This window comes from Archocentrus centrarchus, chromosome 3 (assembly GCF_007364275.1).
Source record: "Archocentrus centrarchus isolate MPI-CPG fArcCen1 chromosome 3, fArcCen1, whole genome shotgun sequence".
Classification (NCBI taxonomy): domain Eukaryota; kingdom Metazoa; phylum Chordata; class Actinopteri; order Cichliformes; family Cichlidae; genus Archocentrus; species Archocentrus centrarchus.
In genome coordinates, this window is record NC_044348.1 from 22,625,108 (window position 1) to 22,650,908 (window position 25,801).

A 25,801-nucleotide genomic window follows, 5' to 3' on the forward strand; every position below is an offset into this window, starting at 1 on the left:
AAAAAAGCATCAGAAAGAAAAGTACAGTAATAATGAGTGGGAGAATAGTAGAGACAGATGAAGACAGGAATGGATGGAGGAAGGGCTGGCAGGCATCAGCACAGGCATGCTCCCTGACCACTGTAAGGAAGGGGGCGTAGGCCAGGTCTCCCATCAATTACAACCTTGACCCTCCTCTCTTCTACTCTTTCTCTCACACACACTTTCTGCTTCATTCAACCATCCTCCCCCTGCCTCTCATCCTCCCTTGGTCCCTCTCCTGTGCTCCTATAAATCAATCTCTTACTCCCCCCATCCCTTCCTCGCTCTCCTCCCCTCGGTTTCTCCCGCCTTCCCCCCTTCCTCTATCCCTCTTTCTCTCTATCAGCCTTCCTCCTTAACGCTCACCACTCCTCTCTCTCCTTTCATCGTTGGAAGTGCAGTGGGAGTAAAAAGGTCAGAGGTGGGCAGACAAGAGGGAGAGAAAGAGGCAAAAGGCAACAAGGGAGTGTGAAAATGAGAGAGTGAATGTATTTAATCAAAGTGGTGTGGGGGCAGATAATACTGCTTGTTTTTTTTTAACCTTTCAACACCACCGAACAACTGCTCAGTGCTGTGGTTAACCTGAAATTTGGCTCTTTATTTGGGTAAACTAAAAGTAAAGACATGTTTGTAGGCAGCGTCAGTTAATGGGTCTCTGTGTGTACGTGCCCTCATAAACCTCTGTATGTAACTCGTGAATTTGGAAGCCAAAGGTAAACACACATGTGCACAGAAAGCAGGGAATAATGCAGCTCAATGATATGTGATAGAGAGGCAACAAGAAAGTTCAAATAGAAACAGATTCCAAATTATCATTTAGAAGTTACACGTTCAACATAAACACGGTCATACTAATGTGCACTTTTGATATATTTTATTTTAAAGAGTGAATAGGCAGCTTCCAAAATGCAGTATTAAAACTGCAGATCTTTTCAACAAAGGCCTGGTTTATTTAAAGTTAATACAATATGAAGTGAAAATGTGCTTAAGGTGCAGAATATCTAATTGATGTTAAAATACTACATGTAGCACATTTAGCTGAGAAATATAAAGAAGAGACCTTTTCCCTTACCCTCCCTCAGCATGCCGACAGTCAGACACTTCATGAAGCGGCAGGCCTGGCACGACTTGCGTCTCCTCTTGGTGATCTCGCACTCATTGGTGGCTGGACAGCTGTACTCAATGTTGCCTGTGGCATGTAGACATGTTGGAAAAAGATAGACAGAAAGGTTTCATTTCAGATAGATGCATCAACACACACAGAGGGAACACACACACACACACACGTATACAATAAATACAATACAATAATAATAAAATAAACATAAAATGATGAATACAGATTGGTCTGGTGGTGCACTGATTAGCACTGATGCATGACAGCAAAAAGTCCCCTGGTTCGGTCCTTCTTGATGGCTCTGGCCATTCTATGTGGACTGTGCATGTTCTTTTTGTGCCTGTATGGGTTTCCTCCAGGCACTCCAGTTTCCTTCCAGAGGTAAATTGCTGATTTTAAATTTTCCATAGGAATGGGTGGTTGTCTACCTTTCTGTGTTAGCCCTATGACTAGGGACCTGTCCAGGATGTACCCTGCCTCTTGCCCTGTAGCAACTGGGATATACTCCAGCATCCCTTTGACCCTAGCTGGATAAGCAGTTAAGAAAATAGATGGATGGATAGACGGATTGAGCTACCGCTGTCTTGAACTTTGACAGTTCTGCCATATTTTGATCTGAAAGTGTACAGACATTGCAGGCTGTGTCAGATAAAACTAGCATATAACCACTTGACAGGAGCAATGTGTCAACACATTCTGCACAGACTTACCCTGCAATGAAAGAAGGCTTTGATGCTTGCATTGCAAATGTTAGTCACAAACCATCTGATCTCATATGTGTGCAATGTCATGCAGAGCACCAAGTGATTTAAGTGATTGAAAAATACAGTTTGGAGTGGCTTTTAGATAGGCAAGGAGTCAGATAACTGTTTACCAGTGTTTATTAAACTGTGCTAAAGTTTGACTATTTTCTAAATATACTTTCAGTTGATTATTCAGCTTTTTTCCTCTGTCTTAATTTGCTAGAAAATTAGTTGCAAGGAACATTGCATGTATTGTTTAAAAGACAGACAGATAAGTGTATCTGTGTATGCGCAAAAGGTGATGTTACAATGTTACATGAGACTATAAAGCCAACTAAGACTGTGTGACTTAATGGCAGCACAGGCGGTGACAATTTGTATGCAATGTTAAAGGTAAGATTATTAACCTTGTTAAGTCTATTAACTTCACAGCCGTGGCTAACAAAAACATCAGCCTTAGTGTGAGTCTAATAGCACGTTTGCCTTAAATTCAAGAGTTTCTTAGATTTCCTTCTATATTTTTTGTGTGTAATTTACTTGCTTCTCTTTCTCAACATACTTCTTCACTGTCTTCCTATCACTATACTGTCATATCATTTTTCATCCTCTGCACTTTACTACAATATGTATCTAAACAAGACATTTTACCATATACTCAGGCTTCTGTGGCCATTCTCTCTCATTTTTTTCATTCTCGCTTGTGTTAGTCTTCTCATTTGCAGCTCAATTTCTGCTCATTTCCTCCACTTAGTGATTTGCTTACTCCCAGTTCAGAAGAAAACACAGTTATGGATTTGTTGGAACAGCTTGGATTGTTACAGACTGCCCAACTTGTTTCTATGTTCAGGTTTATTTAACAGTATTAAGGCCTGTGTTCAGATGTGAAAAGAAATATATCCTTTTCCTCTTTCGCCCACCTGACAGCTACAGTATTCCAGCAAGCCAATACATCTCCCTCAGAAACAGAGTAAACAGTGATTACTATTGACTGCTGCTGTGGAGAGGATGTTTTCTCATTACTGGCCTGATTAAGGGGCTAGTTAGCTTGGGAAAACGCTAAATGCACAAATACTTCTTAATGGGTAACAAGACACCCATTAATTGGCCTTGTTAGTTAAAGTAAAGGCTAAACATGCTAAATGCTGAGGGAACCCTTACAGTCTAATGGGCACTATTAGTGGGACTAGTTAGCTTATACGCAACCTTTACATGCTGATGATACATGAAGAGCTGAATAATTCAGCAATTAAGAAGGACACTTACTTAGCACTAAGGCTAAATGTGCTAATGAAATAGAATCTGAATGAGCTAATAGGGCTTGCCATTTCAAGGAAACACGCGAGGGCTGCTAAATTGATAACTGCAGTAAAGAGCCACTTATATAGCTGGTACCATTAAGAATAAATATTTTAAACCCTCGCTCTGATGAAAAATGTTGACAGCTACACATGCTGATTAGTACCATGGAGGTAATTATTAACAGGCAATAATAAAAACCCATATTATTTGTTGATTAAAGTGACAGCCATGACAGAAACAACATCTGTGAAACTTCAGGTTCAGTGGGTCAAAGAAAGATCAGTTTGCAAAAACCAATCAGTATTTTACCTCAACAGTACCTACTGTAACACAAATGTTGTGGAGTTTAATAACATGCAGTTTACGTAGGTCTAATTCATCTGTATTCAAATACTTTTTGGTAGTCTTACATTACGCCTATACATTTCACGGTGTACTAGTGAAACATACTGTGTGCATCATCTAGCTGTATACCTTTGCAGGCACATATACATGTATCAGAGTAGGTCTATAGGGCAGGAATTACATTTGAAAGGTTTAGAACCGAATCTCATAGCTCTCAGTACACGTGTCTTTATTTCTGTCTTTATGTGCCTTACTGTGCATAGGAATGAGCTCAGATCAGAGAGGTTCTTGGAGGATCCTGTGTAAAACCAGTGGGCTTGTATGTGTGTGTTTATGTGAATGACAGGGATATATGAGGGCCTTAAATCCCCTGCAATCTCCTTTGAGATGTGTGTATGTCCACCTGCTGCATGACAATTGACCGCTATTGTACTGATCATGTAATGTGAATGTTAGTGTGTGTTTTGGCTTGCCATCCTCTATGCTGTATCTCTTCTGTCTGTCCTAACATCACACCTATAACCCCCTTTCCCATATGCCTTTTGTCTTGGTACTTTGGCTTTTTATAGAATAAGCAACAAAAAAAATACAGGTAGGAGGCAGAGTAGAGCTGAAAAATGGATAAGGGTTCTCAGGCACATTTTTTTAAAATTAATTTATAAAATACAACCATACAAACATGCATTCATGCCTTCTGAACTATTGAGGTATGTGTTTATTAATGAATCAACATCTTTAAGTCCATATGAAAAGACTTCTGTTGATACCACCTTAACGGTTTCCTGAGTATCCCACCTACCATTTTCACTGCCCATTTTGACTGTTCTTTTTGTGAGTATCACTATCGCCTTTCCATTCCGCTCTTTTCTGCTCTCCACCACCTTTGGTTTTTTTTCACTCTTGTTGGCTCTATTTTTCCATTTCATTGCCCTATACCTCCCTTTTTCCATACTTTGCCCTCCTCTTCACTCCCCTTTATCCCCCTCTCTCAATAAGGGAGTGATAGATGCAGGTTGTCAGGTGTCGCTGGACTGACGCCACAGAAACAGCAGCTGCCAGAGCCACTTCCTCCACGCTGCGACACACACATGCACAAACGTGCCAGCACACACATACCTCTAATTCCTTCCTACATCCATGTGCCCAGTCCACCCTCCCCTTTCCCCCTTTTTCTCTCATTCCTTGTCTCAACTTATTGTTTATCTGTACCTCTTCTCTCCACTCTTCTCCTTTCCTCTCCCACCCCATGCTCTCCTCCCTGTCCAGCTGGAGGTGTTTTTTTGGTGATTACCTGTGGTTTTATTGGCTAATGGGTTGAAACATACCAATATGTCTGCTGCTGCCCATCTGAGGCTAGCCCTGCTTTCCTGCCAGGACACACACACTAACACACAACCATGCATAGGAATATGTGCACAGACGTGCACATAAACTTGCATTTGGATGAACAGAAGCCCCCACACAGACACTGAACATCCACAGTATCTGAGGATGAGTTGCCGTGTGTGGTAGCCAAAGATAATGTCATGACCCAATTGTTCCAGTGGATCAAAGAAAGCTCAGTTTGCAACAAATCATTAACAGTAGTGCTGCAGCACAATAAAAAGGTAAAAATCTTTTCCTAAAAATACAATGAATTAGTACATTTCCTTATTAAAATCGGAACAAAGTCATGTCTGTCCAAGCTTGGAAAGTGGCTAGTGTGAATTTATTGCAATAAATACTAAAACTCCAACCAAATCATTGGATAAACACAGACATTTAACATTGAAATTGATTTAAAAAAGTAAAATAACAATGATAGTAGTTTAGTCATGTGAACCATTCAAATATCAATATGGTGTCTTTAAGATGAGAAAAATTCTCATTTGAGCTTGTTTTAAATATGGCTTTCCATATTTTCCCTCATGAACAACTGTAGCCAGTGTTTCATCAAAACCTTTAATGATGGTCCTGATTTACTTTCCCAAAGATTTGACCCACAACCTCTAACTTCGACCTTCATAATGTGTTAGCTGCAACAGTAAAAGGTGTATTTCAAATACCGTAAAAAAAAAAAAAAAGCCAAAAAATTAAGTTAACAGAGAGCGGGATGTTGCATTGCTTTAGAGCTAATTAACGCCACACTTAAAAGCGGTTTTCCAGTCAACACGGCATCATTATCTATATGTTATCTGGGCTATAATAATCTTTAGCAAACTGCCTAAAAGAAAAAGATGCACACATTTGGTCGACTATTTGACACCACAGCAGTGACAGACCTATACACAGAAATATTACAAGGTCAAGTGTGTGTTGATGTCTATGTTTGAATGAGCTTCTGTGAGTTTGTGTGTGTATGCGTGTCTCTGCCTTTATCTCTGCATGTGTCTTCTCTAATCTATTTGTCAGGACTGCACTGTGTCCTGATCTCATCCCATAATAAACACATACAGGTCATTTCTAGGTAGTGGTGACCATCTTGTAAATGTAGGACTTCCACCCCCCTCACATCTTTCTGTCTCTCTGTCTCTGGGGCTTTACTGGGAAAGCTGCTTATCAGAGGCAAAAGAAAGCACCGACAGATAGGTGGATGGATGGAAAGGCAGATAGATGAATCCTGTCTGATATGACTGACTGACTCAATGGATCGATGATGGCTGGCTGACTAGAAGTTTGGTTATTGCGGTAGCAGACTGACTAACAAGAGGGCTGTCCTGCTGACAGATGGCGCCTATTAGTTATTTTATATTTATATAAAAAAAGAACAACATGGAAATCATCAGTCAAGTTGTAAATCTTCTCATATGTTTGTGAAATTACATAGAAATCATATTTCAACATTATTAAACAAATTCTTTAAGCCTTAATTCTCAGTTGTTGAACTTTTATGGGTGAACAAACAGCTGACTAACCGGTATGCTTGAGAGGAAACTCTTTTTTTTTTTTTTAGAATGAAGAATGCTGATCAAGATAAGAGTATAATTCATATATATCCAAAAAAAAAAACAAAAAACTGGAAAAGTAAAGTCCAAATACCTGTATACATCCCAGAAAAAGTTCTAGCAGAAGAGATGAACAAGGGATTACCTGCTTCCTTCCTGGTACTGCTCTCATCATGTGGATTATTCTCTATCCCTTCTCACCTCTACCTATGAACTCCTGACCTTTAGAAAATGACCCTTGACCTAACCCTGACACTACGTTATCTCACAGACAACAAGCTTATACGTAGCTAAACTGCTTCCTGTGATGCATAAGCAGCTAGAACTGGGAATGCAAACACTACTCCAAAATTATTCTTTGTTGCCGATGAAGAACAAATCAAGGTTGAGGGTATAAATGAGTGTGGCATCTGGGGGTTGTCTAACTTTGAGAGTGTGTGTGTGTGTGTGTGTGTGTGTTCCTGTGTGATGGAAAGAGAATTGGTGAAGGGAAAAAGAAGAAATGGGCTGTGTGGGTGTCCTGGTGGCTCACTTAGCAGAAGAGGAGGAGACATGTACCTTATAAAATCTGGGTTTACATCTGGCCTGAGGCTTTCATCATATGTCCTGAATTTAGTTCAGGTATGCGTGCATGTCTGAGAGTGTGTAATTTGATTAGTCTGCTCCTTTTTGTTAAAATAGCATAAATATTAATTTTTACCAAATCAAGGCTTTAGATAATCTATGTGGAGGATTTTTATGAAAGTTTTCAAGGAGCCCATTTAGGTCAATATAGAGAGCATTAAGCTTACCTTAAACATTTGACCTTGCCAACTTTGCAGTCAACCTATTTTGTTTACATTTTTAAGGTACTTACTTATGTATTATTAATGTGTATTATTTATATTTTTTACTGTTTTTAAGACATCAAATGGATCACATGTTAATGTTTCATCTACTTTTTAAAAAGACAAATATTCTAGTCTAATCTTAAACAATACGGACAACCATGATTTCACTAATTTTGATGAAAAGGCTGATGGGAGAAAACACCAATTATAAAAATAAAGCAAAATTGAAAAGGACAAAATAGTCTATTAGCCAATTGATGGCGGAGCTTAAACAGCAAGAGGCAAGACAATGAGAGTGAAATGTAAACAAGGATAATTGCAGACACAAACTTTAAATAGAAACTAACCTTGGATGGTACGTTTGAAGAAGGCCTTGCAGGCCTCACAGGATGCCACTCCGTAGTGGTACCCGGATGCAATGTCCCCGCACACGAGACACAACCTCTTGGGCATGGAATTCAACATGTATTCGCACTTAATTTGTGAATCTTCCCCAATAGTTGATGAACAGTCCTCGTAACGCTTTGACCCAGGGCCACCAGCAGGTCCTAGGGGCCCTGCGCTGGAGCCATAAAGGCTTGGGGAGTCTAAGCCATTGGGGTGACCGTTCATTGTGGACGAATATGAACCTGAGGCGTCACTGGAGCCACCAGGAGAGTGATGGTTTAGACTATCAGTCAGGGAGGCAGGACTAGACGGCTCAGTCTTTATATAAGAGGACGGACAACTGGACTCAAGGTGGCGCTCCTTACTGGACATTCTGCAGAGAAGCCTGAGAGAGTGAGACAGAACAAGAGAAAAAAAAAAAGCATTACAAGAAAATGTAAAATTGAGAGAATCACGGGTGCAGAAACTTAGAGGAATTCCATATGAGAAGGGAGAAGGTCATATTTAGCCATATTTAATGATACAAATACATTGTGGTTCATTGTCCTAAGGTGAGCTCGGAGAGGACAGAAACCTTCTGTGGAGCAGAGTTGATGTTGATTTTCAGTATGAATACAGTCGGTGAAAGCGGAGCCTCACGAACCTTCTGACTTTTTGGGTTATAAGTAGGAGGAGGAAAGTTACCACAGAGCTAACTGGTTTGTGGTGGCCGACGTCGATTTTTTTTTAATCCTTCAAAGTCGGCTCTTCCTATCATTGTGATGCAGAATTCCAAGCGTTGGATTGTTCACCCACTAATACAGAACGTGAGCGGGGCTTAGACCACCGTGAGACAGGTTAGTTTTACCCTATTGATGATGTGCTGTTGCAATAGTAACCCACACGCATGAGAGAAGTGGAGCGGCATCTATTGTACCGCAAACACATCCCCATGCTTGAGGCTGAGCTCATCCGTCACCCTCCAGTCAATAGCAGCTTGTTCTACATGAAGGTAATCAGTAAGCAGCTCCTCTACTGCTCAGTCATCCCAAAGACAGCACATACACAAAGATACACAGATTCATACACTGTCATATTCAAGCACAGTGACATTTATACCTTCAAAAGTTCCTCAAAGCCGTGCAATACAAAACAATACATTTATGTATATTTATATATGTATTAAATAAATCTCTAATCAGTACCTGGATATAACAGTAGTACTATTCTTACATTCTCCTTCCCTTCCTATCTCCCTCTTTTCTCTCTTGCTTTTCCTTCTTCCTCTCCCTAAGGAGGCTGGTGTCTTGTTAATGGCAGTTGTAATTAACGGCTATCTTCTCTCTGTCCATATCTCTCCATCCTTCCCTTTGTCTACCTTACTATCTATCTGCCTCTCTCCCTATCACTTTCTATTCACTGCCATCTCTGACTGTCTCTCTTTCTCTATCTCTGCCCACTCTTTCTCTTCCTCTACGCATTACTACTCTGTCTCTCTAACCCTGCCCTCCCTCCTTTCTCTCTCCCCTTTCATTGTTAAAAGCAGAAAGCACAAAAGGGGTTTTTAATTAAGGCAGGATGCTGCTAAACGAGGGGCTTCTAAAGTCCAGTCGGCCTGTAAAAGATCCCCGTTCTACAGGGACCCATAAAACACAGACAGTGCCTGGTTGGAGAATGGGGAGCTGTTCAGGTGGGGGGAATGAAGAATGGATATAGACAGGAAAACTGAAAGGCAGACAGGGAGACAGCTAATGCAAAAGACAGACAGAATGGGAAAGAAAAGAGTAGTTGCAGAACTGCAGCGACAGATGACTGTCAGCTGACAAACAGCAGTTTTTCTTTTAATTGCAGCTCAGCTTTAATGTGTCTGATATGCAGAAAGAAGGTTGATGAGGCTGACCTCTTCCTTTTGAAACACCTACAGATGTGCTGTGAGGTAGGAAACACTCTTTTCTCTTAAAATTTTCCCTTTCAAAAGAGTGAAATGACATTTATGATATTGAATGCTTTGGCCCTTTTCACCTTTTTCATCATATATTAAACCATTTCTGCAGGTTCTTCTAATTCAGTGACTCCATTTATTGTAGCTTTGTGGCATTCGCCAGTGTCTATAAATCCATTTATCTGATGCTAAGGTGGGCCTTCAGTTTGGAATGAGGCTGACACTGTGAGAAAGGTTTGGACACAAATCAAGAAAGAGAAAATTAGTTAAAAAAGGATAGGGAGAGAGTCTACGGAAGAATACAGAAGGAGAGACAGACGCACAGACAGTATCAGGTGCTAGAATAAGCGGGACAGCGAAAAATGTAAATGGGGAAAAGCATAATGGAAAGGAAAGAGATCACAAGAGGGTGTCTATGTTCTATGTCTATGGGAGAAAAAAACAGTGGTGACAGAAAAAGAGAGTAGAACCATTTAAGTAGATGATGTGATGGTGATGATTTAATCTCTCCTTTCTCACTCTTTATGCTCTTTTGTGGCCCCTCCTTTTGACCGTCAATCCCTCTGAGTACCATTAAGCGAAAGAGTTTAAGTGCCAAAAGATCTCAGCCGCTTTTTTCCTTCTCTCTCAATTTCTCATCTATCTTTCCATTCTCCATCCCAGTTTCTTCTCCCTTTTTTCCTCTATCTTGTCTTTTTTTCCCCCCTCTCTGCTCTCTCGCGCTCTCTAACTGTGCTTATAAATGAAAAATAATGGCAGTCGAAGGGGGAGGAATAAAAAGAATAAAAAGGAAGACACGCATGCAGAGGAGAGGAGAAGAGGAAAGAAGATTAAGAAATCACAGCCAGTGCGCTGTGCCGAGCGAGAGGTTGAATGCATTTATGTATGTATGTTATCAGTATAATTATGGTGCTATGTAGCGATGGCTCAGTGCTGAAAGAGCAGTCTTATTGTGCTTGTCTGCTCTTCAGATGAGTGTGAAGAGAGAGAGAAGGGGTTGGGTCTCTTTTTAATCAATTCTTTAGGTTTTTAGGTGTTTAAAGAAATGTATATAAAGTGGAAAGAGCTTGAATGTGTTTCCCCTGTTCTTTACGCTTATTCACAATGGGTTTAAAGATGTAAGCAGTGTGCTATGAGATGATTACAGTAAAACTCAAATAAGTGAAGTAATCACATTTTAGTATTAGCTGTTGTGCTTAGTTCTGTTAAAGAATATGATGTTAAATTTCATTTTCTTCTTGGCATCTTCAACATTTTGATGCTCTTCATAGAAATATCAGGATATTAAAACTTAATAGCATACTAATAAAGTCAAGTAATTAGCAAATAAGTTTATTGTTTCATGTTGAATAGCATAATGTATCACGTATTAAGTAGAAGAAAAGATATAAGTACTAAATCATCATTTGCACTAACAAACTTACTGAATGTCATGAAAAAGGTTTTTTTTTGTCTACTTGTTAGATATTTTGTATAATTTTAGGGAGAAATGGCTGAAGCTTCAGCTTTTTTCAACTGAAACTGTAAACAAAAAATCCATAGTAAATGAGGTTAAACACTTTACTGCAAATAATGTTAGCTGATATATTTAGGTTTATATTTTAGCAGTAATGCACATGATAAAACTGACCATTTGTGGCAAAAGTGGCTGTTTAGCTCCTGCAGACATCAAATATTCTATTTAGGTGTCTCTTACTGAGGGAGAATGCGCGCACACACACACACACACACACACACACACACACACACATGCGCGCACACACACGCACGCACGCAAAAATGACTGCCTTTGCTTGTATCCATTTCCAAGTCGATCCCTGTTATGTTCTCTTTCTTTTCAATCCTATTTTTTTCATTGCTCACTTCTTGAAGTGAGGCACAGATAAATATGTGGAGGCATGGCGAGAAGAGAAAGAAAGAAAGAAAGTCACTTTTTTCTTTGTGTTTTGAAAGAAGGTGGGCCACTTTAGTATGACAAGCTGTCATTACAGTGGTGGGCTGATGCAGTGGCCTGACAACTGGTAGGGACAAACATACAATCATCGTATTAGAGAAACTACCCTGCCTCACTCTATGCTGCTTTTGCCATGTGCTCCTTTAGTCTGTGTTTCTGTGTGCACTTGCACTGCTTTATTATATACAATCTTTGAACAACTACCTCGCTAGATGGCAGCCATAAACACAAACTGATCCTCAAACAACTCTAAACTGTTTTCACCCACCCCCTCTGGGCTGAGGAAGAGAAGAGAAGAGAAGAGAAGAGAAGAGAAGAGAAGAGAAGAGAAGAGAAGAGAAGAGAAGAGAAGAGAAGAGAAGAGAAGAGAAGAGTCCAACTTTGTCTTTTTAGTCATTTTAACATCAGCTCGTTGCTACCAAATCAGATATCTCTCAGTTTGTTGATAACTTCTCTGATTGTCTGATTGCTCCATTGGGCTCTTTTGTCAGCTTTAGCCCCGAATCTCAGAAATTGCACTGCTGAGCAAAAATGCTACCATAACAAATACAAATTTCAAACAACCAAAACACATATATTGTATGTAAAGATTTAAAAATGACAAAGCTGCATTTAATTATACCTTGCCAAACTTTGGTGCCTGTAGGTGTAAAGATATAATGCCTCTTATTGGCCTATTACCACTACTTTTATAACACATCTCCAATGACCCCCCCCCCCCCCCCCCCCAAAAAAAAAAGAAGCTAAAAATAAGAAGTGAAAAAGAAGAGGAGAGAGAAACAGAGAGGAAGGAGAAGTGGTCGCAACAGAGACAGACAAGGAAGAAGTGCTGACAATGTAGCTACCTCGGGTTGGCTAATACCTTTCCATCACACCAAGCATTGTGCTCTCAATGCTGATAAGAACACACAGTCCAATAAGCAAAAAGAAAAAAAAGAGAGAGAGAACCTTACACAATTCTATCTAGATGATACCAGAAATGCTCTGGGAGGGAGAGAAAGTGAAGGAAGGATGGAAGACATAAAAGAAAATACCCTGAATTAAAGAATGGAGTAAGGAGGGGGTTAGGAGCAAAATGCATTTACATTTCCATAGTCAAATGAATACAATGATTTCATCAATATATTGAATTGCTTTTTTAATGCTTACACTCCTCTGTTTGCTTTTCTTTCTTTCCTTATTTCTCTCTATTTTAAACAGTCTCCTATCTTTGGATGGTTGTTGAACTCTATGTCAGCTTGTTAGTTTGATACCGCAGTGGATGTACTTCTACAAAAACATATGCACACAACAACTACACCCAAGCAATTTTAAAGGAGCAAGTGACCACTGTTAATTACAGCACGAACACACGTACACTTTCGGTTTTCTGGTTGCTTGAATGACATATCAGTCACATTCAGCAAAATCCCATGTGTGTAACCTCTTTTGGATAAAAATTAATTTAACCTGTGTTTTATTGCATTGTGGAAGATAACTGCATAGTTTAAAAGCAGTGAATAAGAGCTCAGGAAAAAAAAAAAAAAGTCTGCATTGTGTCAGTGTGGGTTTACGTGTCTGGAATCGCAGTGTGTGGGTGATTATAGTTGTCTTCAGGGACAAAAATGAATAAAATAAAAAATAAAAACTCCAACAGCGACAGTCAATCTAAACCACTCTCCCTCCTACTGTGCTCTCTCTTGCCCTCTCTTTTCTTGCTCCCTTTAGGTCTCAATCTCTCTGTCGTCGTTTCTACTTCTCACACACAAACATCCCCTATCATTATTTCGCCGTCTCTCCATCCTGACACACACACACACACACACACACACCAGGGAGCAGATCAATTGTTACAGTGTTAGTCAGGGCAGGAAACCTGTAATTCACTTCATTGGCTGCAGAATAAACCCCTGATTACATACAATCAATTTGACAATGGCTAAAACACATTCTGCCCGATGGGCTGTTGGGCTGTAAAGACTGGCAGAGGAAAGGAGGTGCGAGTGTGTCTGTGGCTGTGTGTGTGAGAATTTAGACACTGTGACTCCTAGGTATGAATCTTAATGTGACAGATGCAAATACACTATCCACACACAGTTCATAAACTCACACACGTGAGAAAAAAAGTGGGGACGAGATAGAGAGATATTCTACTGGGTCCAAACACACACGCACGCACGCACGCACGCACGCACACACACACACACACACACACACACACACACACACTCTCCAGATGGGAATAGATAAACAGTGGGAGGCAACACATGCAGCGTATTCTCAGCCAAACTCCATTGATTAAGAATTATGTGCTTTTCAAACCGCAAGCTATTCAGGAACATCACGTTGCGTCTGCTGATATCAATACTTTTCATGTGTTTTCAATCATCAACGTCCTGCTTTTAAAAGAGTTTACCATTTGCCTTCTCTGCTTGTCCTTGTCTCTCGTCTGTTTCCTTGTTTAAAGAGAAAATTTCAGGGGATTTCATTCTTCTCTCAAAGTCCTATGTAGTCTGTATAAAGCATGATTTAGATCAGTTAGAGTCCAGCTGTGTCAGTGTAGTTATTACCAAAAAAAAAAAAAGTGAAGAGGGGGAGCATGTTCAGGGCAACAATGGAAGTCAGTGCGCCACTAACTCTTTGTGTGTGTATGTGTGCGTGCATGCGTGAGCGTGTGTCAGATGGGAATCTTGATGATTTAGGTCATTTTCTTGCGGAGCACTGGCTGATAAGTATGTTGCTGCCAGGCACTATCTTTGTCACCATGTCTCTCTTTCCCTCTCTCTTTCCTCACCTTTCTGTTTGCCTCTCTTTCTCCCTTTCCATCTCCTTTATCTTCTGTATGTCATTGTATTTGTAAGGATGGTTGTCTACTGTAAGAATGGCTCTTCAAATCTCTACAGCTTCATGCAGCGCCCAGAGTGTCAGTTAACACAAACAAAGAATTATAGTAACTATATCAATATATTTATTTGCCTTATATACAAATACATGAACTACTGAAAATTAGATTTCTACTTGAGTTCTATTCTTGGACTTCAGTTGATGAAATTGCATATTATGGGCTGTGAAAGCCGAAGATTGAAACTGACTACACATCGTCTTCTTGGGTAAATTCTATGCTGAATGTGGCAACTTACCAACCCTTCTTTTCATGAAAATACGTAACCAGCAATATATGCATAGATAACAATATACACGCTAAATTAAATACAATTAAGTACACAATCACACCGCTTATTCACATGATATTATTGGGAGTAGTTTATTTGGGAGCATAAGCTTTATAAAATATAGGCTGGCTCCTTTATAAAAGAAAGGTCATCGATCAAGGTTAGTGTTCTCGCTTTCTATGTGTGTATGTGTGGACTAGCAGTGTTATCACTTAGCATTAGGTGTGCAACAGCCCTTCCAAACACTTACTGACACTTGCTGTTGTCACCGACACGCATGCATTGTAGCACACGCCCAAACACACATATGCTCACGCTTAACTATAAGTGTACAGTGAGAAGTACAGCTCTCCTGCTCTTGCTCTCGTACGGAGACAGAAAGAGATCTGGGCAAGGCGCCACATCAAATCAAATTGTGGAAAAGTATAATAAAAAGTGTTTAAAAACAAAATATGTCCCAACGGATTAAAAGCACATTATATTAAGCAGATGGTGAAAGAGGATTTCCACTCTAGTAAATATGACAGGGCTTTCAAATGTGACACAGGAATGAGGCAGCGAGACAGGAAGGGGCGGAAGGGAGAAAGAGACAAGGAGGGGATGGGAAAAGAGCGCAATGCTGCAAAAGTAGAGAGAGAGTGTGTGTATGAAGTAAAATGGTCCTCAATCTGAGAGAATGACGGGAAAAAAGTGTAATAAAGGGAAAACGGAATGTGGGAGAGGAGAGGAAAGGGAAGGAGAGGAAAGGAGACACAAGTAAGTAGAGCGTCAAAGCTGCATTCTTTAAGCAGATCAGATTTGGGGAAATTGGGCTGTCACTACAGGATTGTGATGATTTACACCTATCCATCATAGGGAGAGGGAGAGAAGCAGAGCCAGAATATGTACAATAATCCACAGCAGCTGTGAAAATGGAGGAAATCAATCCTAAGCAGGCACCGTCCCCTGTGTACGTTTCAATTTTTAATTCAATATTCTACAAATAATATGTCTGGAAAATCGCATTTAACATTACATATGTAATACAGCTTCATATACAAACGCAACAATTGGTAAAGAGTCACCCAGTTCATTACTTTTACTTCTGTATCAAGTTATTTCACTGATACTGTAGGTGGAAAAAAAATAAAGTGACTGACCTAAAATACCATTCCGCCAACATCCCCTAAATACACTGAATAAAAACGTGAAACAAGATTAATTCCAATGGAAATACATTTCACAACTGCACATTTTGACCTGCCACAAGCTGCTGTTGACACTCGTCTTCACAGCCTCCTGGCCTCCCTCTCTCTCCCACCCATGCCCTCCATTCTCCCCCTCTTCCCCCACCCCACTGCTGGCTGATGCACCTTACAGTCTCGCTCCTGGACCATCTGTTAGGGAATCTAATTCACATCCAGTCATAATCAGGTTTGCTGCAGTGCCCACTGTCTTTGGCCATCTCCGTCTCTGTCTGTCCCTGACTGTTTCTTTCAGTCTGTTTTATATTGCGTGTTTTTGTTTGTTTTAATTTAATTTAGTGTATCTAGAACCTTCATAAAAATCTTCCCCTTAAGTTTCGTGTATTTCTATTCAGTAAATTAGGTACGCAAATCTTAAAACTGGCGTACATGTGTGAATTGTGACAAAAGGGAAATTTTCTGGTCTTGTCACTAAGAAGTTTTTTGTGTTTTTAAACAATGTAGCTGTATTATAATTAAGTGACTAACCCGATACTGGTTTTGTTGCAGTATTCTCTTAATTTCAAAAATTTTTACGTTTGTTCCTGGACTTTTACTGGAAGCTCACCTTTAAAACTTATTGCAAATGACTAAGATTTAAATACTGATTCAGCACATTATTGGTAAAATATAAAAAAAAAAAAATGAGCTGCTACACTTATACAAGATTTTAAATGTGCATATCTATGTGTGCATATTTGTCCGTGATTGAGAATAGGGCGAGTCGAGGTGAAGAGGGTGGAAGTTAATGAGAGGTGAGTGTCTGAACCCCCCCCCCCCTCTTCCCCTCTCTCGTGCTCTCTCTCTTTCCGCTCCTGCAGTAATCCTCTTCTATAAATCTGCAATCCAATCAGCGTTGTCCACACTTACGCACACATACACACACACACATACACACGCAGAGCTTTTGGGAAGCCCATCTGTGTGTTAAGGCAATCTGCTTTATCATTATGATTACATTGGGCTCAGTTTACAGCACAGTGTGTGTGTGTATTCAAGCGCAGTCTAGCTGCCTGACATTAATCACATTCCCATGGTTTGATGGCCTAAATAAAAAGAGGAATAATATTGTCGCTGTCCAATGAAAACTGCAGATCTCCAAAAGCACACAAGGAATTTCTTTAGAATTCAGAAAAGTTTTAATTCAGGAAAAGTCCCCTGAAAACAAAGCAAATTAAAGTTAGTTCTTTGTTATTTTATACAAAACAAGAGCTCTGTGATCTGAAAAAAAAGATAATTCTTGGAGATAAAATCAAATTAATGCTATAAATCTAAATTATTTTACATTCATTTCTAAATATTGTACCTTGTGAATCTGTATTTTTTTTTTCTCATTTCAGCTGTGTGTTTCTGTGCGTGTGTGTTTCTGTGCATGTGTGTGTGTGAGAGAGAATGTGTATAAATCACAACCAAATCCCATCAACACAGTTAGAGGTCAGATATCCTAAGGAAGTGTCCCTGTGATCTTACAGTGCTGGTGTGTGTAAGAACGTGTGTTCCTTTTACTGTGTGTGCAAGTGAACTTGTATGTATGTGTGTGTGTGTGTGTGTGTGTGTGTGTGGTCGTGTGTAGGGTTAGGGTTTAACTGAGGTTAGGTGACTTTTTCCTTAATATTTACTGTTTACCTTATTTAAGGCTTTTTTTTTAAGAATAAGCTATTTTTACTGGATGTGTTGCTTTGTTGTACATCGACACACACAAGTATAAATAATTCAGTTAAAGTGCTTCAGATTTAGGATCCTTGTATTGTGTATGTTGGCCCACTGTTACGTCATACTGGGACACTTTTCCAACAGTAAGCTAGACTGTCTACTGTGCTTCTGTGCTCAGTTTCAGGAGAAATAAATGAGGATTTCTTTTTTACTTTGATTACACATCCCCACATTGTAGAATTTCAGTATAAGTCTTGAGGTAAAACCATAAGTTATAAACTTCAGAATGCTGAAATTTTTCTTCTTTTTTTCAAACTAGGGGACACTGTTATGTCATCATGTAGGTCTGGCATATTTGCAGCAGTTGAATTCACAATAACAATATAATTTGCAGTTTGTTTTGAACCATAGAGGCGAAATAATGCTCCCCATTTCAGAGGGCAGTGTGGGTCTCTATCTGTTTGTACAAATGTACTATGTGACTTCAAGCCACGGAGTGACTCCCTAGCCCCTGGCAAACCTTTACACCTCTCATCACCAGACTTCACTGTCTGCCAACACACTCACATTGTGCTACTAACACTCCTCCTGGTGACTGGCCGAGGGTCTGCGTGAGAATGGCTTGCCAGACCTCTAATTGGCTTGACCCAGACTAACCCTGAAATCCTATTGGACTAAAACTTCCCAATCTACAGCGTATACAGGAACACACACATTTAAAATTAAAGGGCTTTGCAAGAGCCTAACAATGCACTAATCAATAATGTTCCGAGAGACTGTGCAATAATATAACAACAATAATAACATAATAAATGACAGTAACGTTCATTAAGATAATCATGTCAGTCAGTGGGATCTTGCAGCATTAATGTCCAACATCCAGAGAGAGAAAAAGCATATCATAACACATAGATAAAGTTTGAGAAACCCACTTTTAGTTACACTAAGATCTAATATAGTCTATTAAAATTATTATCTATGTTCAGCTGTTTCTGAGGTAAGGGAATGTACAACAAGTAACGGTAAGCACACTAGTAATATACTTATGTGCATACAGTAGTGCAATACCCCTGGATTATTAAAATTATATAGAAAACGCATACTTACAAAAATAAGTTCGTTTTCAGGACATGTGGTGCTATCTCCCGTCCTGAGAAACTTTTAACAGAGGAGGAGGGAGGATATGATAACGTTTGTCTACATTTCACGCGTCACACATTTCCTGTGTTTTAACATGAAACAAGCAGCGTATTTACAGTTTAAGCTCTAAAAATAAAGCAAGACAGCCCTCGGCAAAACCTTCCCCCGATCAACATAAAACTTAGAACTGATTTTATTGGAGAACTTTAAAGTGGAATTTCACTTCGGTTGAAGCTTTTCATGCTTCAGGTTTGATTGCACATACAGATGGCATGGAGAATAATTGTAATGGTAAAAGAGAATGTCCTTCAACAAAATGATGTGATTTAAAGCCTCTGCACTGCGGCGCATTTGCACTACTGAAGTGTCCTTGAGCCACAATTTGAATCCCAATTTCTTGTGATACTCTACATATTCTGTGAAAAAAATAAGAAAATGAAGATAGGGCTATAAATAAATGAAAAATAAATAAGGGTTACCCAGGTATGAGTACATTATTTTGAAATGTTTACATTTTTACAGTAAAACATAGGAACAGACTGTAGCAAACATAGCTCACAAATGCATTCGCATACATATACACATGCAAATACACAAACTAGCAGAAAATAAGGGATTTTCCTCTCAGCTTCGTTACACTCTTTAATTGTAACATACAGTTTGCATTGGATTTGTATATTCCTCTTTTCATGGTGTTTACATGAGAATTATTCCCTGAGTGTTTCCCAAAATTTGAAATAAATAAGAGCAGATGTTGAAGGCTTGGCCATATCATGGAAACATCCCCTCTTGATCCCAACTGACACCGATGATCACTCTTAACTTGCACTTACAGGATATTATTTAAAGCATTGAGTTGGGAAAACCATTGACAGGTTAAAAAAGAAACAGATGGGTATTTTTTAAAGACTTTGTAGAAATGTAGCTCCTTGCATACAGTGTCATGAACACCGGGAGCTGATTGAATTAGAACATTAACAAATAAGACATTATGAAAGAGTAAAAAAAAAAATACACAAAGAGACACACATGCACACAATCCTTCTCCTCACATTTGAATAGATTGTGGAGAAAAGTTAGTTCTCTCAGAATGGTCTCAAACACTCACACATGCTGACCAATAAAAACATTGGCTTTTTATGCCTTTTCTTCCTCTTCTTCCGAGGTTTATAGAGGTCAAGTGTGACTTTTGTAGAAAACTCAGCCCAGATTTATAGATTCACAGTTACTTTTGTTTTGCCCTTTTTAAGTCACTCCCCCTTCTCTCTTTTGTGTCTGTGGTGTTCTTGTCATTCTGTCTTACCTGGGGTTGTAGAGGGCATGTGCGTCTCTCATGTGGTTGGCCTCCAGTGGATCGTAGCTCTGGTGCATCCTCCAGGCGCCAGCGCCGCATTTACCAAAAGATGACTTGGGGTTATCTTCACTGCTGCTGTTCACCAATGGCCCCTTCGATAAGTTCATTCTGTGGGCAGGGGCAAAGCGAGAAAATTAAGGATGGCAGCGAAAATGCAGCCAATACAACAGAAAAAAAGAAGGAAAGGAGTAAGTGGGACAGTGAAGCTAAGACATGGTTTCTATAATGTCTTTCAGCATGCCTGATCATGTGTCATACAATTTCACTATCAAGTAAAAGACACAAAAAGTGTCTAAGGACACAAAAATCAGTTGTTCGGGGGCAATGTAATAGCACAAATAACAAAATGAAACTTAGAAAAAAAACAGAAAAAGTGGCAAATTACATTTTCCTGTTTCTTATCAACAGAGTCACATGGAAACAAAAAGTAAAAACAAAAAACAAAAAAAAAAACAAGCAATAATGCAAAAAAACAATGAAGTTAAATTTACAATTAATGCAACAGATGACAATCAACTACAGAAAGTTCTATAGCTATATGTAGTTCATTCACACATTTTTAAGTAAATAAATGTGTTTGCTCTCAGTCCATGCAAGAAAAAACTGCTTAGCACAGTTAGGACAGAGAGAGAGGCAGGTTCTCAAACAGAGAAGAAAAACCAAAAACATGAAGAAAGACGCAAGATTTATACAAAAGGGCAACCTCCTGAGGGCATCTCCAATTGGCAGAAAAATGGGCAGCTTTCAGACAGATTCACAGGGGACAGCGCAGAGCTTTAAACTAATACGCAACACTTTTGTTCCTGAATGCATTAACAAATTTTAATCAAATAGACTATCTGTGTATATATGCGTCATAGGCTGCGTCAGGGGACTAAATTAAGCACATTCCGACTGTGCTTAATGTCAGCGGAGTTTTACCAGTTTTAGCCTTGAAAAAGTTTTTTTTTTTTTTTTTAAATGGAGGGAATATAAAAGTAAAAGGAGTAAACGCCATCCTTCAGTCAAACCCAGTGCTGTCGTCAGAAGAAGAGCTGTCTTTAGGGTGATTAGGTCACCGCAGGCAACAGAATCAAAATCATTCATTACAAAAAGCAAATTAATTAAATGTCATGGAATGGCAAAAAAAATTAAAAAAGAATCATATGATGGCTGGGTGTGTAATAAAAGTATCCAGATCCCCTATATTTAAACTATCAGAAGAGGAAGTGGGGTTGGTGGACAAATGATAGCAAATACAGAAACCAACTCAGAGTTGGTCAAAGTTGCAAGAATGCATATGATAGGAAAGTGATGCTTCAAAAACAGCGCAAACATAAACGCATTTGAGCATTTATGTTTTTGCTTAATGAGAGATCATAATAATTATGTCTGTTTATACTAACCCAATTAACTGGAGAACTATCAATTTAACGTTAAAACTTTGCAAAGAAATTCTACAGCTGACGCAAACTAAGCTTCTCATGCTAAACATGTAAAAGTAGAAATCGTGAATCTAAGCTAAATGAATATGAATAAATGATCTTTTTCCTTTTTCTTATCTTTGTGTTGATTTTTACCATCACACTCCTGTGTGTGTGTTTCCTCCGACAAAGTGTATCGGTAAACAGTGCAGGATGTTGGTATGTGTCGCAAACTGATAGACACATGTTTACCACACAAACAACCACCACATACGCACGTGTGTCTGAGTGTGAGATGTTGTCCCGCTGCGGGTTCCTGTTTATGTGAGGGCTACGTAGACAGACAGGTAGACAGACCAATGACTTGTCTGACAGCCATCCCTCTATCCATCCACAGAGCTGGGTTGCCTCAGTGAGAGGTAGAGGACCAGGGTGAAATATGTAGGTTTTAGTTCCACTCTGGTGAATAGAAAGAATCGATATCTTTCTGCTGCTGCTGCTGCTTCAGACACTTATTGGCTTTGGTTGCAGTGTCACAATGCTATATAGACAGCCAACAGTTAATACTGCTGTTTTTTTGGGGGGGGGGGGGGGGGGGGGGGGGGGGGGGGTTGCACTAAGGACTTGGGTATGTCCTTAGTGTGCCCTAACAATTATAAATAATTAATTTATTCCCTTTGCCACCAATCAAAAACTTTCTGGCTGAACAAGTAAGTCAGGTTTGCGCCACGCTGTAACAACAAAACAACATCACTGCTTCCAGCTGGTGGACAGATCTGCCCTCTCAAATTCCGAATGAATATTTTTGTCCTTGCGCACCTGCGTGTGCTAACTCTAAACTTTTCATTTGTGGCTAAAATACTCCAAATACTCTGTTGTCGGTTGCAAGACCGAAGAAAAGATCCACTTCTGGCATCTGAAAAACAGAAGACCCAGCGGTTTACTGTTATTTTTGATGACAGTATCTCCACAACGATGGGAAAACCTTCAGCGGCATCAGTCACTCAAATGGTAACAACGATATTACCGTTACTCTTAATTGTATGCCCATAGGGACTATATTAAAATTGAAATACATGAGGGACGTATGATAAACAAACACTGGGTGTACGTCAGTTTTCATGTCGCCTTTTCTGCCACGGTGAAACATAAAGTCAGCTGGCTTTTTAATTAGCACTCCCTAACTGAATGAAAACACTGTACATTGTACAACACCACAAAAATACTGTGTTTTCATCTTGATTTGGGTTTAAATGGTACAGAATAGTTTAAGTCATGGGCAGCAGCTCAACCGCGTAAAAAGTTGTAGACCAGCTCTGAAAACAGGGAAATATAACCATCAGTGATATTGAGCTGAAAAAGTCTGGGTATATGCAAGATGGAAATTAACTTGTCAAACATACATATTTGTATTTTGTGATATTTAATTTATTAATATATCGTATGGGACCTTTAAATCAATCCAAAGGCCAACATAACATCTAGTGACTATGCTGTAACAATGAGTAAGGATGAAGGAGCGAGAGAACGATGTGATTTATTTATTTAGCTTTAAACCATAATAACCATGAACTATGAGAATTACATCTGAAAAGAAAATCTGAGTTGACAAAGTTCTAAAAGTCAATAATATAATATTTTAGGGAAACCACAAAAGACTTTGTCTGACATTTGTATTAACCTGGACAATAAAACTGCTAAGAATTACCAAAAGAGATTCTGCTTTATCACTTTATAACCACATAATCTGACATTTTCCTAGTCCTTTACTCATTTCAAAAGCATAAAATTCATTTGAAAGGCATCTTAAAGCCAGCAGACAAACCTTTACATCAGGCTTTCTTTACCAGCGTCTTTTGGTATTTAATTCAGTACATGTAAATTGTACAAGAGAAAAGTAAAATACACACACACACACACACACACACCGCTGGTAGAGTATATGTAGATGAAAAATGTAAAATTTTACACATGAAATATTTTTCTCTACTTAAAAATATTGCTCACTGAATAATGAGCCCGTCGATTTAAAAATTCAATCCCACAAGTGCATTTATATAAAAAAATAAAACGCTCACATCATAAATATTTATATACACATATAGAGTAAAGGAGAGAATTAACTATGTGATTCTACCTAACCTATTTCATGCTCCTGTCAGCACATGTAAGCAGCACAAGAACCAGCACATGCAGACACACGGTGGATGTGTGGCACTGTGTGTGTGAGTGTGTGTGTCTGTGTGTGTGTGTGTGTAAAGGTAGGGAGATCGTTGATGTCTTTCTGATGCTCAGTGACTCGCTCATGTGTTGCTGGCCCATCTGTGAACAGAATGACCATGCCATGGTATGTGTGTGTGTGCATATGTGTATATGTGTATGTGTGTGTGAGACATGGTGATGCAGTGATTGATGAGACAGTTGCCATTCTTGCTAATGCAAAACGCACCTATCCCTGAAGGGAGCAAATGCCACAGCGCGCGCGCGCGCGCGCGCGCACACACACACACACACACACACACACACACACACACACACACACACACACACACACACGAAGTAGCAACTGCCCTACCTAATTACTCCTTTAGTCAGGGTAGTGTGACGTCTTGCAGTTACACATACAATATATATCCATAAATATGGATGAACATACAGAATGCTAATAACTAAAGACTAATCAATCCCTTCTGCTACATAAAAAAAATCCCCATAATCCCCTTTTTTTCTCCCTTTCACCAGTAGAATTGTGGGTCTTGAGTATTCTCATTACTGGACTTCTTGAAAAGGTGTTACATTATGACTGCTGACTTTCTCTATTGTTTACTTGGTTTTTATAGTATGTACTTTATACTCCTGATAATGCTTTGCCATATACTCGCCTTAATGTGAAAGATCAAAAATGCACGTATCAAATCAACAAAAAAAGCTTGACACAGACTTTTTGATATTCGTACGTCATTAAAAATAATCATTAGATTATCACAAATACTGAGTGGATGCACACACTGATATACAAATATGTGTGACGATGTTGCTCTGCGCGTGTCTGCACGTGCATCAGGGCAGGTGGGGTTGAATGCAACCCTCTGTGTGTGACTGAGCGGATGTGGATGTGTGTGCACGTTAGCGTTAGCGACGGGAGCTGTTAGCGGGGCAGGCGGCAGATGGGCTGTCGGCCTTAATAGGGACTGAGCGGGTGCAGAAAGGTGACAGTTCCACAAGGGAGGGGGGTGTGGAGAGGGAGAAGAGGAGTGTGTGTGTGTGTGTGTGTGTGTGTGTGTGTGTGTGTGTGTGTGTGTGTGTGTGTGTGTGTGTGTGTGTGCATATGGGTGGGTGGAGGGGGCTGAATGGTGAAGGAAGATAGGGATAAAGGGAAAACGAATTATCTACGGCCATGAATAAAAGTGGGGATATGCTGCGCAGAGGAACACCCATCCTCAGGAAAAGAAGTGTTTTCACTGTTCAGAATTATATTAATATTTTATTAATTTAAACATAATTCACACAAATGGTCACATGTATAAATATTTTGACATCTGGTCTTTTCTGAAGTTGCCAGTGATCAAAGTGCGTTAATCTGTTTCTAAATAGAGTGATATTTTAGAAAATCAATAAACATATGTGAACTATTTTATTTCAGCTGCATTAAACTAAAAGTGAAAGTTTTTGCAATGCCAAGTACTATTTAACTATTTTAAGCCCACACTTGTGCAAACACAGTTAATATATGCACTCTCTCTCTCTCTCTCAAATACACACACACACACACACACACACACACACACACACACACACAAGGAAACAAAGTTTTAGTCACAAATGTAGTTTTCTTATTTTTACATACAAAATAACTGAACTGAATGTAAACACGTGGCATGTTGTCACACATGTCCGGGTGTGTGTGTCAAAGCTGAACCTTCGGGACAATTTGAGGAAACAAACAACGAGTAACATCGTTGGGCTTGCTTGTTTTGTCGAAACAAAACTAAAACAAAATAAAGATAAGAAATAAATAAATGTTTTGTGTGATTTGTAAGAGACATTTTCCTTTTCACAAAAACACCACAGACTGTAAATAATGCTCCAGATTTTGTGTTAGTATAATACAGTGGGGTGGGATAAACTTAATTAATGAAATCAAATAAGTTAGGGGCAAGATAAGAGAAAATGTAAAAATCCTTTCTTCAGTATTTTCCATGATAAAGTTGCTATAAGTGCACACACAGGAGACAGAAAGAAAAAGAGTGAAAAAAAACCCAACAAAAAAACCAGAGACCTAAACCAAGAGGTGGGGTGTGGGCTGGTCTGTCATTCTCTTTCCATCAGGCACAC

General features: G+C 39.3%; 1 protein-coding gene across 4 annotated transcripts in view; it reads right to left on the reverse strand.

The window, feature by feature from the left end:
• Positions 1 to 25,801, reverse strand: part of esrrga (estrogen-related receptor gamma a) — a 79,126-nt gene that overhangs the window by 47,649 nt on the left and 5,676 nt on the right. For 2 of the 4 annotated variants that reach the window (XM_030722465.1, XM_030722458.1), the window contains exons 2-4: positions 20,013 to 20,171; positions 7,627 to 8,051; positions 1,094 to 1,210 (exon numbers count right to left, since the gene is read on the reverse strand). In XM_030722465.1, the coding sequence (XP_030578325.1) occupies positions 1,094 to 1,210; positions 7,627 to 8,051; positions 20,013 to 20,171 (701 nt within the window). Of the gene's footprint in view, positions 1 to 1,081; positions 1,211 to 7,626; positions 8,052 to 20,012; positions 20,172 to 25,801 lie in introns of all 4 variants that reach the window. The other 2 variants (XM_030722464.1, XM_030722448.1) reach the window with 1 other exon arrangement.